Consider the following 12198-nt stretch of genomic DNA (forward strand, 5'->3'; position numbering starts at 1 on the left):
TTAAATTTTTATTTATACATAAATATTCGGTATATTCATAAATATATATTATTATCTAAATATTCAAAAAATCACTTCTTTAGAGGGAAAATTGTTTATACAAATTAAATATCTGCGATTATACTGAAGTTCAAAAAATAAAAGTTCATAATATAATAGTTAAATATATAATTATGCGTAACTACAATTTTTTTTTTTTTTGTGTATGGCATAAATGCCTCTTTTAAAAAATAAATATACCTTTTTTTTATTATTACATAGTTCATTTTTGTAAATTCATAAGAATTTAGAGGTTTCTATCCATAAATTTTTGTACATAACACCATAAGCGCATACATACGTGTCCACATTTATGTAAACATATATATAAGTGCTAATATATTTCACCACACTTAAATGTATATATACGCGAAAAACTAACAAGCGCCATAATTGCTAGGAATTACACCATAATTTATATACATATATTCCTACACAATTTGTGTAGAATTTGAAACGATATAATGGAAGTATCCTGCTTAAGTTTGAAGATATACTGCTTATTTTGAAGTACGTTCATTAAGATATATTCAGAGAAAAAAGAAGAATTTAAAACTTTATTTTTTTTATATATATAAATAAAATTGTAATATATCTATATATTAATATACCTGTCTATCCATATATATATATATATTATATATATATATATATATATATATATATGTGTACATATGTATGTATGTTATTATTTACATGTTAGAAAAACATAGATAATGGATAGCGGTGGAATCAGGAAAAGAAAAGATACGAAAGATAACAGCATAAATTTTCAAGGGAGAAATAATATATTTATTAAAGAGTCTGCAAGATATGGCAACAGCTGTACTAATAATGGTTTTACAAAAGGACAGAATGAAAATTGGAATGTTCAAAACGGCATAGAAGGATTGTCCACAAATGGTAGATCAAATGTTAAAAGGGATTCTTCATGTAATAGTTCTAAGTCAGGGAAAAAGAAGTCGATTGGAATTTTTAATAGTTCAAATATTAGTGTTATATCAAATAACTGTGTGAAATCATTTAACAATATGCTGAACAATATAAATTACAATATTAGTAGTTCTACAAGTAGTAGCAGCAATAACAACAGTGGTAATAATAATAAATCAAGCTTTTCATCAAATAATGCTTTTTATGAAAATCAAATTGTGAATTTGAATTTTGCTAAAAGCTTAAATTACTTGAGTAATGTAAAAAATTCAGTGCAAAAATTTAGCTTAGAAAATAGTACTTTAGGAATAGGAAACTTTAATTTCTTTAGCAATCATGAAAATAATGCATTCATGAAAAATGAAAATAAGGATACTCAGAGTTATTACAATAACAAAAATAATAATAACAAAAAAGGTGCTTCAGGTAACAGTTATTCAAATAATAATAGCGTTAATAATACGAAGCTGCAAAATACCCGGAACGTTATTAATAGTCAAAATTTAGAAAGTTTTTTGAATAATAAAGAGATATTAAATGAAAATTATAGTATAACTGGATTTGGCAATGGTTACACGAATGAAATAAATAATTTAAGGAATATAACAAACGATGAAACATATTGTTCTTGTCTTGATAATTTATTAAGAAATCATGGAAACATTGATTCAGATGAAATGTTAAAATATAATGACAGAAATATAAACTGTTTAAATGATATTATATTTTTAGATGTGTACAGAGCATATAATGTGTTAACATATATGCAAGAGAAAATTAATATAATCATTTATACTATTAAATTTATTGGGAAAAAGTTGAAACGGAAACATGTACCTGAAGAAGTAGTTATATCATTAGAATTTCTAAATTTCTGTGTTAAAAATTTAGGTTTATTTTTTATTAGATTTATTGACGAAAGTTTTATGAAAAAAATAGCAGCTTTATTAAAAACAACAACATTAAAAAAATCACTTACGAAAGATGTGAAATCAAAATTATCCAAATTCCTTATTGTTCCTATAATTCATCCAGGAGTAGCAACTGATCCTAGACTTCATTTTATAAAAAGAAAAATTCTGTTCATGCTTCAATTATGGCATGATTCATTTATACTTCATCAACATATAGCAACTGCTGTTTTTGAAGAATATAAATCATTAAAAGAGAAAGGCATAACATTCCCTATTATAAATAAAACTGAGAAATTTTTTGTGAAAAACGCAGAAACATCTCCATCTTTTTCAGACGATAATATATTACATGCTTTACCTTTAAGCTTGTCACAAATAAACAATATTATGAAAAGTCTGAAAGAAATTAAGTACATGTATAATGATGAAGAAAAGTCGAAATGCATTAATATCGTAGCAAGATATAAAGATCAAGTCTTGAAGAGTATTAATAAGTTGTCCGATTACAAGGGAAACATAAATATTTCTGTTACGTTAAATTCTTTGCTTTATATCAACGATCAGTTATGTATTTTTGAGAAGTTAGAAAAGGAGAAGGAAAATGAAAGAGCTAATCAAAACGATGTAATCGCAAGGGAAAGGAAAAATAGTGAAGATGAAAAAGAAAAAAAAAAAAAAAAGAAAAATAAAAACAAAAAAAAAGAAAATAAAGATTTATCTAATATAAATGAAATAATTTTTAATAAATATGATCCATGGAATACCGAAAATAAGGTGGATAAAAATGATGGACCAGATAAAATATTTTTTAATGAAGAAGAAAACAGTTTTAATAATAATACGAATACTCGTATGCAAAAACTAATGGATACTTTATTTGATGACAAAAGGGCAGCTCTATGTAATAATGAAAATATATTTTCTTTTTTTAGTGAAGAAACTGAAAAAAAGGAAGTGGACGATACATCACCTAAACAAAAAAATGATATTGAAGACAAATATAGCGTATTTAACGAATTAAACTTTAATAATGATAAATCTTTCAGTAATATTCATAATATTAGTAATAATTCACATTTGCAATTATTTAACCAGAATGGAATTGATAACAGTACTCTAAGTGAAGCAGTAATTGAGGCTTCTCCTGCTTCTTTAGGACAGACACAAAATGAGGACACATCATATTGTGGAAGTTCTAATAATATCAATTGTAGGAACAATTTAAATAATGAAAAATGGAAAGAAAATTTTTCAGCCTTAGGAGAAGTTAGCAAAAACAGTTTTGATAATATTAATATGATGAATTGTCTGAATCCTTCAAATTATGACCTCTCAGCTTTACATATGGCTGGAAGAGAAATAGTGACATCTGCAAATAAAACACGTTTCAAACATGTAGATATAATATTTAATGAAGCCAATCAAAAAAATGCACATTTCGACATAAACAATAACAATTTTAACTTATCAGAAATTGAAAATTACAAGGGTCAGAAGTTTAATGGAAATAATGAAAGAAACAGCGATATAAAGGAAGATCCTTCATCGTATAATTCTGATGCAATTTCTAATTATTTACAAAAAGATACACAAGTTAATAATATAATTACAGACACAAGTATGTTTAATGCAGAAATATCAGTCCAAGGAAAAAACATAACTAATAAATTAAATAACAGTGCTCCATTTAATATAAGTGATAATAATAATAACATTCATCCATATGAGAGTAGTGAATTTCATTACAGTTACTCTAATTACAGGAACAGTTCATGTACGAAGAATGAGCAGCAGAGGAAGTTGCAGAATAATTCACAGAATAATTCACAGAACAATTCTCAAATTAATTCTCAAAACATTTTGCAAAACAACTTACAGAGTAATACTGCCTATGAGCAGCAATTTTCCACTGACAATGTGAACGAAAAAAATTATGATCATTTATTTGATACGTTTGATTTCAGCACGGAGAACAATACGTTTAATCAAGTAAATACAGATAACAAGAAAGGCACTAATTTGGAAAACTCAGTAAATACTTATGCGAGTAATGAAAGTACTATTAATGTTTCCTTTATTGAGGAAAAGAATAGTACTTATTCTTGCGAAAAACGTGAGGAAGACTCTCAAAACTGCGAAATTTTAGAACAAAATAATGTAAATGTAAACGTAAATACGAATAACACTGCAGAACCAGTTCCTCATTGCAAAGATTATTCATCAGAAAATAAAACCATTAATCGAAACTCAGATAACATGTGTGAATTTGGCAAAGAAAAGGAAGGGTCGAATGATTCAGTTGAAAATAATGATAAAAAAAAGTATGATATAATAGAAGACCAAACGAATAAGAAAAGTATACATAAGATATATAATCGCAATTACGTAAATAATAATATTGAAAATAATTCCAATTATGTCAAAACGTTGACAATTAAATTGGATGAATTGAATTACAAGGCTAATCTTTTTTCGAGTGAACAGAAATGTAATATTACAGAGGAGAATAATATACCATCATCTGACGAGGAAAAAAGTTTAAAAAATGGTAGTCATAAACGGAATATTGATAAGGACAACGACATACAGAATTCCCCTAGGATTCAAGAAAGAAATAGTGATAATGATTATAATGGTAATAATAATGATAATAAACATGAAGACCAGAATAGTAGTAATTCTGATTCTAATGATATAAATTTTGATGAAATCGACGAAATAACTAAAGCTATAGATGATTTAAATGATAATTTTGAAAATATGAATATATATAAATATGATAATTAATTTTTTTTTTTTTTTTATTTTACATAAGAGAAATTATGTTTCATCATAATGATTCATTATGATGAACCAGCGTGTTATTTTGTATTTTTCGCATTTTGTTTTTTTCTTTTTTCTTTTCTCTTTTCTCTTTTTTATTTATTCATTTTTTTCTTTTCATCTTCCTTTTCCTTCTTTTTTTTTTTTTGTATTTTTTTAATGAAAAAAAGTTTTCAAATATTATTTTTGCTTTTTACACAAAATATATATATTCGGCTTCTAATTTTTGTAAATATTTTTAAGTCTATCTCTGGTATATATATCTGAATTTTTTTTTTTTTTTTTTTTTTATGTATATAAAAACTTTTTTTAAATTAAAAAATTTTGTATTAGTTTTTTAATAAATTTTATGACAAATCGGTGAACTTTTTTTTTTATTTCTTTATCTTATATGCCCATTCCCCAAGAAATTGTATACAGGCTATATAACATATATAATTTTTTTTTTTTATAAATTAAGAACTACACTTTAATAACTTCAAGTTTGTTGAATTACATCTGATGTTATACTGTACATTACAGATGATGTTAATTGATAAAAGGTTGCATAAATTAAAAATCAAAAAACACGGCAAGGTGTATGTATGGAATATGATAAAAGAAACAGCTGCATACGACATAGGACGAAAATGAATCATCTAAAAATTGTTTCTTTAATATACGTGTAAACAATATATCTACGTATAAATATATACTCATATATTAGTGTATTGACATTACACATATATGTATGTGTAAATATATACTTCTATAAATGTGTGTAAATATATACTTCTATATGTGTATGTAGATATATACTTCTATATAGGTGTGTAAATATACACTTCTATATGTGTATGTACATATATACGTCTACATGGGTGTGTAAATATATGCTTCTATAAATGTGTGCATAAACATATGAATATATATATTCGCGCACATATCCGCATATATTCATATGCTAATATTTCTTCCATTTTTATAACTGTTTATTTTGAAAAAATTAATCATTTAAAGTAATACCCTAGTCTTCCTGAAGTAGGACAAATTCGCGGCCTGAACACCCAAATCTCAACACGTCGGTAACTCTGTACAAAAGAGGCAAAAATAAACAGAATGAGTAAGAAATAAGATAAGAAATGCATGGAAACTTCGGGAAGACGGAAGCACCCACACACACACATACATGTAAAATAATAATATGAATATATTTAGTTTTGCTTTTTTTCATAATTTTTCCCTTATTTTAGCAAAATTTTGCAATTACTTCAATTCGTAGAACTTATTCGGCTCAATATTTATGTTGTTTAAAAAGGTTCCGTTTGTGCTATTAAGATCAAGGAGAAAAGGCACGACCCTATTTTGGCGCTTCTTAAATTGAATAACTGCATGTTGTTTAGATACAGTATCATTAGCAAATAATATATCCGCAACTAATGGGTCCTTTCCAAATAAATAACAAGACTTTCTGTGTATGTATAATATATCTACAAGAAAAAGAATTGTGAATGTTAAAAGGGATTAGCGATCGCAAGTAAGGAATTATGTAAAAATGTGTGTCTGCACTTTTTGTTATTTTAGTATGGGCTTTATGTTTATATATATATATATATATATACATATATACTACACACATACATACATGCATACACATATATAGTAAACATGTATACACTTCTGTATGCATGCTCGTATTTTGATCTTCGCTTTTTAAACTCACCCTCTGGTTCTTTCGACTCTGTATTCAAAAAGACGTACAATCTCCATTTTTTGTCTGGTCTTTCCGAGTCTATACCTTCGGTATATCTCAGTTCAACCCCATTTTTGTAATTCTTCTGCTGAGCTAATAAACCAGATGGATTAAAATTTTGCTCCTCCTTAGACTCATTTTTATATGGAGCTTTTCCTTCTTCGTCCTTTTCAATTCCCTCTTCTTCAGCATTTTTTTGGTGTTCATTTTCTAAATTTCCTTTCCGTATTTCGATGTTTGTATAGCTATTTTTCTCATTGTCTCTTGGGTAAACCTTCTCAGAACGACCCTCCTTATTAACGTAGTTATCTTTTCCACCAATATCTTTGTTATTATTATAATGATTGTCATATTCATCATAATTCTCATGCTTGTGTCCACAGGAACGTTCATCAACATTGACAATATCACCATGCTTATATTCGCTAAAACGTTCAGATTCTCTCATTTTTCTACTGCACCTTTTTGTCATTAAATTTTTATCCGAGTCTTTATATCTTAATTCCCGACCTAAACTCTTTGTACGTTCATATGCTGAATCTTCTTTTAGACTTTTCATTCTTTCTTTCCCCTCCATATTTGAACTGTTATCCTTATATATTAACTTTTCATAATTTTTTTTCTTTTTTATATAATCTTCTTCATTATCATCAGAGTTTCTATATTTTCTTTTATTCCTTTGCCATGAATTATCTTCGGGATACTTTTTAGTTTCACTGGGTGCGCTGGTATTATATCCTATACTTTCCCTGTTCATTATTAAGTGATAATCTTCATCATCTTTGTTTGAATCACTTTCACGTTTTTCATGTTCATCGGATATTTCATATCCTTTGTATGGTGCATTTTTGTCACTCACTTTGTATGTTTTATACTTTCCGTGATATGAATATGTTTCAGTTTTGTTCTCTTTTTGTGTATTTTTTTGTTTTTCTTCTTTTTCTTCTCTTTCTCGCATTTCTTCCTTTTTATGTATTCCCTCTCTCTCTTTATTTCTGTGGCTCGAGTTACTTCTTCCACTTTGTAAGTCATCCTTATCATTCTTGCGTATGTCTACAGATAATTCATTTGTTTCCTTAGCTCTCTCGTCGTTATTATGATTTTTTGTTTTTTCCATTTCATTTTTTTCATTTGCTTGGTTAGTTCCTTTTTTTTGAGAATCAACTTTTTTTCTGTCTCTCATTTGTGCATGAGTTTTTTTCGCTACAACTTTTCTTTCATTGTTCTCTGTTTTTTTTAAATTAGTTTTTGAAGACTTACGTTTTCTTTCTTCATACGCACTATAATATTCTAGCAGAAGTTTATCATATTTTGTTTCCCAATCTAAGAAGTATACTCCACCAAATGTAACTTTTTTTTTAAACTTAGTGTCTTTGTCAGATGAAGTATCTTTGTCAACTGTGGTTTCTCTTTCACGTGAAGTTTCTCTATCAGCTGCGGATTCTGTGTCAACTGAGGTTACTACGTCAGTTGCTGTACCTTTATCAACTGGCGTTACTATGTCAGTTACTGTACCTTTATCAACTGGGGTTACTACGTCAGTTGTTGTTACTACGTCAGTTGCTGTTCCTTTATCAACAGAAGTTTCTATGTCAACTGGGGTTACTACGTCAGTTGTTGTTACTACGTCAGTTGTTGCTACTACGTCAGTTGCTGTTCCTTTGTCAACAGAAGTTCCTTTGTCAACAGAAGTTTCTATGTCAACTGCAGCTTCTTGATCAATTGAGACTTCTTGGTTAACTGCAGCTTTCACATCAACTACTTTTTCTTTGTTAACTACGGTTTCTAGATCAACTACAGTTTCTTTGTCAACTGGGGTTACTACGTCAGCTTCTATTTCTTTGTTAACTGCGTCCTCTAAGTCAACTGCGGCTATCACGTCAACTAATTCTTCTTTGTTAACTATGGTTTCTTTGTCATGTGCGGTCTCTTTGTCAACTGTGATTTCTCTGTCAACTGCGGTTTCTCCGTCAACTGCGGTTTTTCCGTCAACTGTGGTTTTTCTGTCAACTGCGGTTTCTCCGTCAACTGCGGTTTCTCTGTCAACTGCGGTTTCTCCGTCAACTGCGGTTTCTCTGTCAACTGCCTCCTCCTTGTCAAATGCGATTTCCTCGTCAGGTGAGGTTTTCTTGTCAGATGAATAGCCCTTGTCCGATGTGGAGCCTTTGTTTGATGATGTGTTTTTTGTGAGTAAAATTCCTTCGTTACGTGAATCACTTTCGTCAGATGAATTCCTTTCGTTAAATAAGTTCCTATTGTCACATGAGTTCCCTTCGTTAAATGAACTATTTTTTTCAAATGCTGTACTTTCTTCTGTTGAAGTGCTTTTATCCGAAAAAGAGCTTTCAACACATGAGACTAAGTCATCACAAAATATAAAATCACTAATATCTATGCTTTTTTCAAATGTCAAGTTTTCATCAGATATGCTGCTAACTCCAGATACCAGATTCAACGCTGATGAAATACTTACATCTGATAATGCATCGCCAGATACAATGCTTTCATCAGATGAAATAGGTAAATCAAATAATTTAATAGCATCCGATTCATTTATTTCTTCCTTGTTATTTCTTTTTTTAAGTGAATTTTTTTTATTACGAGAAATTATTTTGTTATTCTTATTTAATTTGTTGATAGGCGTTCTCTGCTTTTTCAGAACTTTTTTATTTTGTAATCCTTTTTTACTTTGGGAATTTTTTTTTTTTTGTGTTTTTTTCGTTCTTTTCTGAATTTTTTTCTTTATCGTAGTTATTTTACCTTTCGGAACTTCTGCACATTTCTGAAATTCGTCATACTGAACGTCTTCACCTACCTTTACTTCTTCATATTCTTGAAATTCTTTACAATCATGAAATTCTTCAAATTCCATAAATTCTTTACAATCCTGAAATTCTTCAACTTCCTGAAATTCTTCAACTTCCTGAACTTCTTCATATTCCGGAACTTTTTTATTTTCCTGAACATCTTTATTTTCCTGAACTTCTTCATATTCCAGAATTGCTTCATATTTCTGAACTAATTCATTCACCTGAACTGACTCATACTCCTGAATTACTTTACGTTGCTGAATTTCCTTATTTTGCTTAAGTCTTTTCTTTTGCTGGACTTTTTTATCTTGCACCTTTCTTTTTCGTTTCTTGGCTTTTTTTTTTTCCAGGACTTTTTTATTTTGGGCTTTTCTTTTCTTTTTCATGGCTTTTTTCTTTTCCTTAGGAACTTTGTCTTCTGAAATTTCTTTATCGCACGAGCTTTTATCAAGAGCCAAATTTTTTTCAGCAGACGAATTTGTTTCCAAAGCCTCATTTTTTTCAGCAGACGAATTTGTTTCCAAAACCTCATTTTTTTCAGCAGACGAATTTGTTTCCAAAACCTCATTTTTTTCAGCAGCAGAATTTGTTTCCAAAACCTCATTTTTTTCAGCAGCAGAATTTGTTTCCAAAACCTCATTTTTTTCAGCAGCAGAATTTGTTTCCAAAACCTCATTTTTTTCAGCAGCAGAATTTGTTTCCAAAACCTCATTTTTTTCAGCAGACGAATTTGTTTTTAAAGCCTTATTTGTTTCAGCAGCAGAATTTATTTCTTCTGAGGAGCTTTTTTCAACAGTCAAATTTTTTTCATCAGCAGAATTTGTTTCCAAGTCCTCATTTTTTTCAAGAATCGAATTTATATCGATAGTCGAATTATTTCCAACAGCAGCATTATTTCCAACAGCAGAATCTCTTCCAACAGCAGAATCTTTTCCAGCAGCAGCATTATTTCCAACAGCAGAATCTTTTCCAACAACAGCATTATTTCCAACAGCAGCATTATTTCCAACAGCAGAATCTTTTCCAACAGCAGAATCCTTTCCAACAGCAGAATCTTTTCCAACAGTAGAATCTTTTCCAACAGATGGACTTCTTTTAGGAGGAGAACTTCTCATTGGGGGCATATTTCTTCTAAAGAAAAATATTCTTTTAAAGGCCATATTTAATGAATCGCACAAATTTATTTTACTAAACAAATGTCCCTTAGCAGACGAATTTTCCCCAGCAGATGAATTTTTCTTGACAGATGAACTTCTTTTAACGGACAAACATCTAATGTATGAACCTCTCATAAAGTCTGAAGTTCTTCTAGGGCTTAAATATCTTCCACTATCTGTAGTTCTTCCTGCGTTTAAATTTCTTCTATCGCTTAAAGCTATTTTAGCACATGAGTCTCGTTTATATCCTAAATTTTTTTCAGCAACTACAATCCATTCATCATCATCCTCTTTTTTATTTTTTTTGTTCTTATCACTTTTGTCTTCGTTAAATTTCCCTTCATTGGATGATGTACCATTTTGACTTGTCCTTGTGCTACACGAAGAAGAATCATCTGACTGCACCTTCTTAGTAATGATCCTATTCTGATCACCTTCGTTATCACAAGTTTTAGGTACCTTTAAATATCTTTTTCTTTGTCTTTTACGTTTACCTTCTTTCTTTTCTTCGCCCTTGTTATTTTCCCTACATTTTACTTCTTTCTCATCTTTCTTCTTATTTTTTTCAATTTTATGTAGAACCAATGCATTTTGAGTCATCCCATTGACATTCATTCCTTCTGTTCCTTGTTCCTGTTCGTTTCTCATTTTTTCTACTAGCACATTATCAGAATCCACAGGGCTATCGATATCCTTTAATTCATTCGGACTCATTTGGGCACACAGCGTTTCCTTGAAGTTTCTTTTAGGAGCAAAATAATTATTTATGATAATAAATTTATCTTTACTCATTTTGAAAATATTTTTAGTTGAACACTCTATATTCTGCGTGTAGTTATTTGTTGTAGCACTAGCTTTTTTTTTCTCTAAATATATATATATAAGTACATATATTTACAAATAGACACTTATATATATATGTATGTATGTATGTATGTGTATGTATGTATGTATGTGTATGTATGTATGTGTATGTATGTATGTATGTATGTGTATGTATGTAAGTATGTATGTGTATGTATGTATGTATGTGTATGTATGTATGTATGTGTATGTATGTATGTATGTATGTATGTGTATGTATGTATAGGTGAATTCAAAATTATGTGTATATCTATGAGTATATATAGGTAAATTCTCAAGTAAAACTTTATATAAGTGCCTGTTTATGTAAATACACAATTATGCGTATATCTTTGTGTATATATGCGTAGATGCACAAGTATATCTATATGCTTGTGTGCTTATGTAAATTCACAAGTACAGCTACATATATCTATATAGATATTTATAGACAAATTCACAAGTATACATATATGTATCTGTATGTGTATGTTTAGGTAAATTCACAAGAATACCTGTATGCGTACTTTTGTGTAAGTAAATATATAAGTAAACATATATGAATTTGTATGTTTGTGTAAATTAACAAATATGCTTAGATGTATCTATATGTTTTTGTAAATTTACAAGTAAAACTACATATATATCTATATGTATATATATAGATAAACTCACATGTTTATCGATGTAAGTGTAGATGTATAAGTAAATTCACAAGTATATCTTCGTGTGTGCGGATGTATATGTAAAGTCACAGATATACATATATGTATCTGTGTGTCTATTTATATTCACCAGTAAACTTATATGTATGCTTTTGTTTATGTAAATTCACAATTATGTGTATCTCTTTATATACATATGTGTAGATTAAAAAGTATATCTATATGCATATGAATGTTTCAGTAAACTCACAGGTATAACTATATATATATATATATACCTAT

At 28.7% G+C, this 12198-nt stretch overlaps 2 protein-coding genes across 2 annotated transcripts; one reads left to right on the top strand and one right to left on the bottom strand.

Moving 5' to 3' along the window:
* Nucleotides 1-755: 755 nt before the first annotated feature.
* Nucleotides 756-4673, top strand: MKS88_005324 (TOM1-like protein; the record flags this gene model as incomplete). The annotated part of the gene is made up of 1 exon (XM_067218576.1): nt 756-4673. One exon carries the CDS (start codon nt 756-758, stop codon nt 4671-4673), a length of 3918 nt encoding a protein of 1305 aa, XP_067070538.1.
* Nucleotides 4674-5715: 1042 nt separating this feature from the next.
* On the bottom strand, nt 5716-11200 carry MKS88_005325 (FHA domain-containing protein; the record flags this gene model as incomplete). Its single annotated transcript, XM_067218577.1, has 3 exons — nt 5716-5779; nt 5959-6178; nt 6412-11200. The coding sequence occupies 3 exons, from the start codon at nt 11198-11200 to the stop codon at nt 5716-5718; spliced, it is 5073 nt and encodes a 1690-aa protein (XP_067070539.1).
* Nucleotides 11201-12198: the final 998 nt, after the last annotated feature.

The sequence above is a fragment of the Plasmodium brasilianum genome, chromosome 14 (assembly GCF_023973825.1).
Source record: "Plasmodium brasilianum strain Bolivian I chromosome 14, whole genome shotgun sequence".
NCBI lineage: Eukaryota > Apicomplexa > Aconoidasida > Haemosporida > Plasmodiidae > Plasmodium > Plasmodium brasilianum.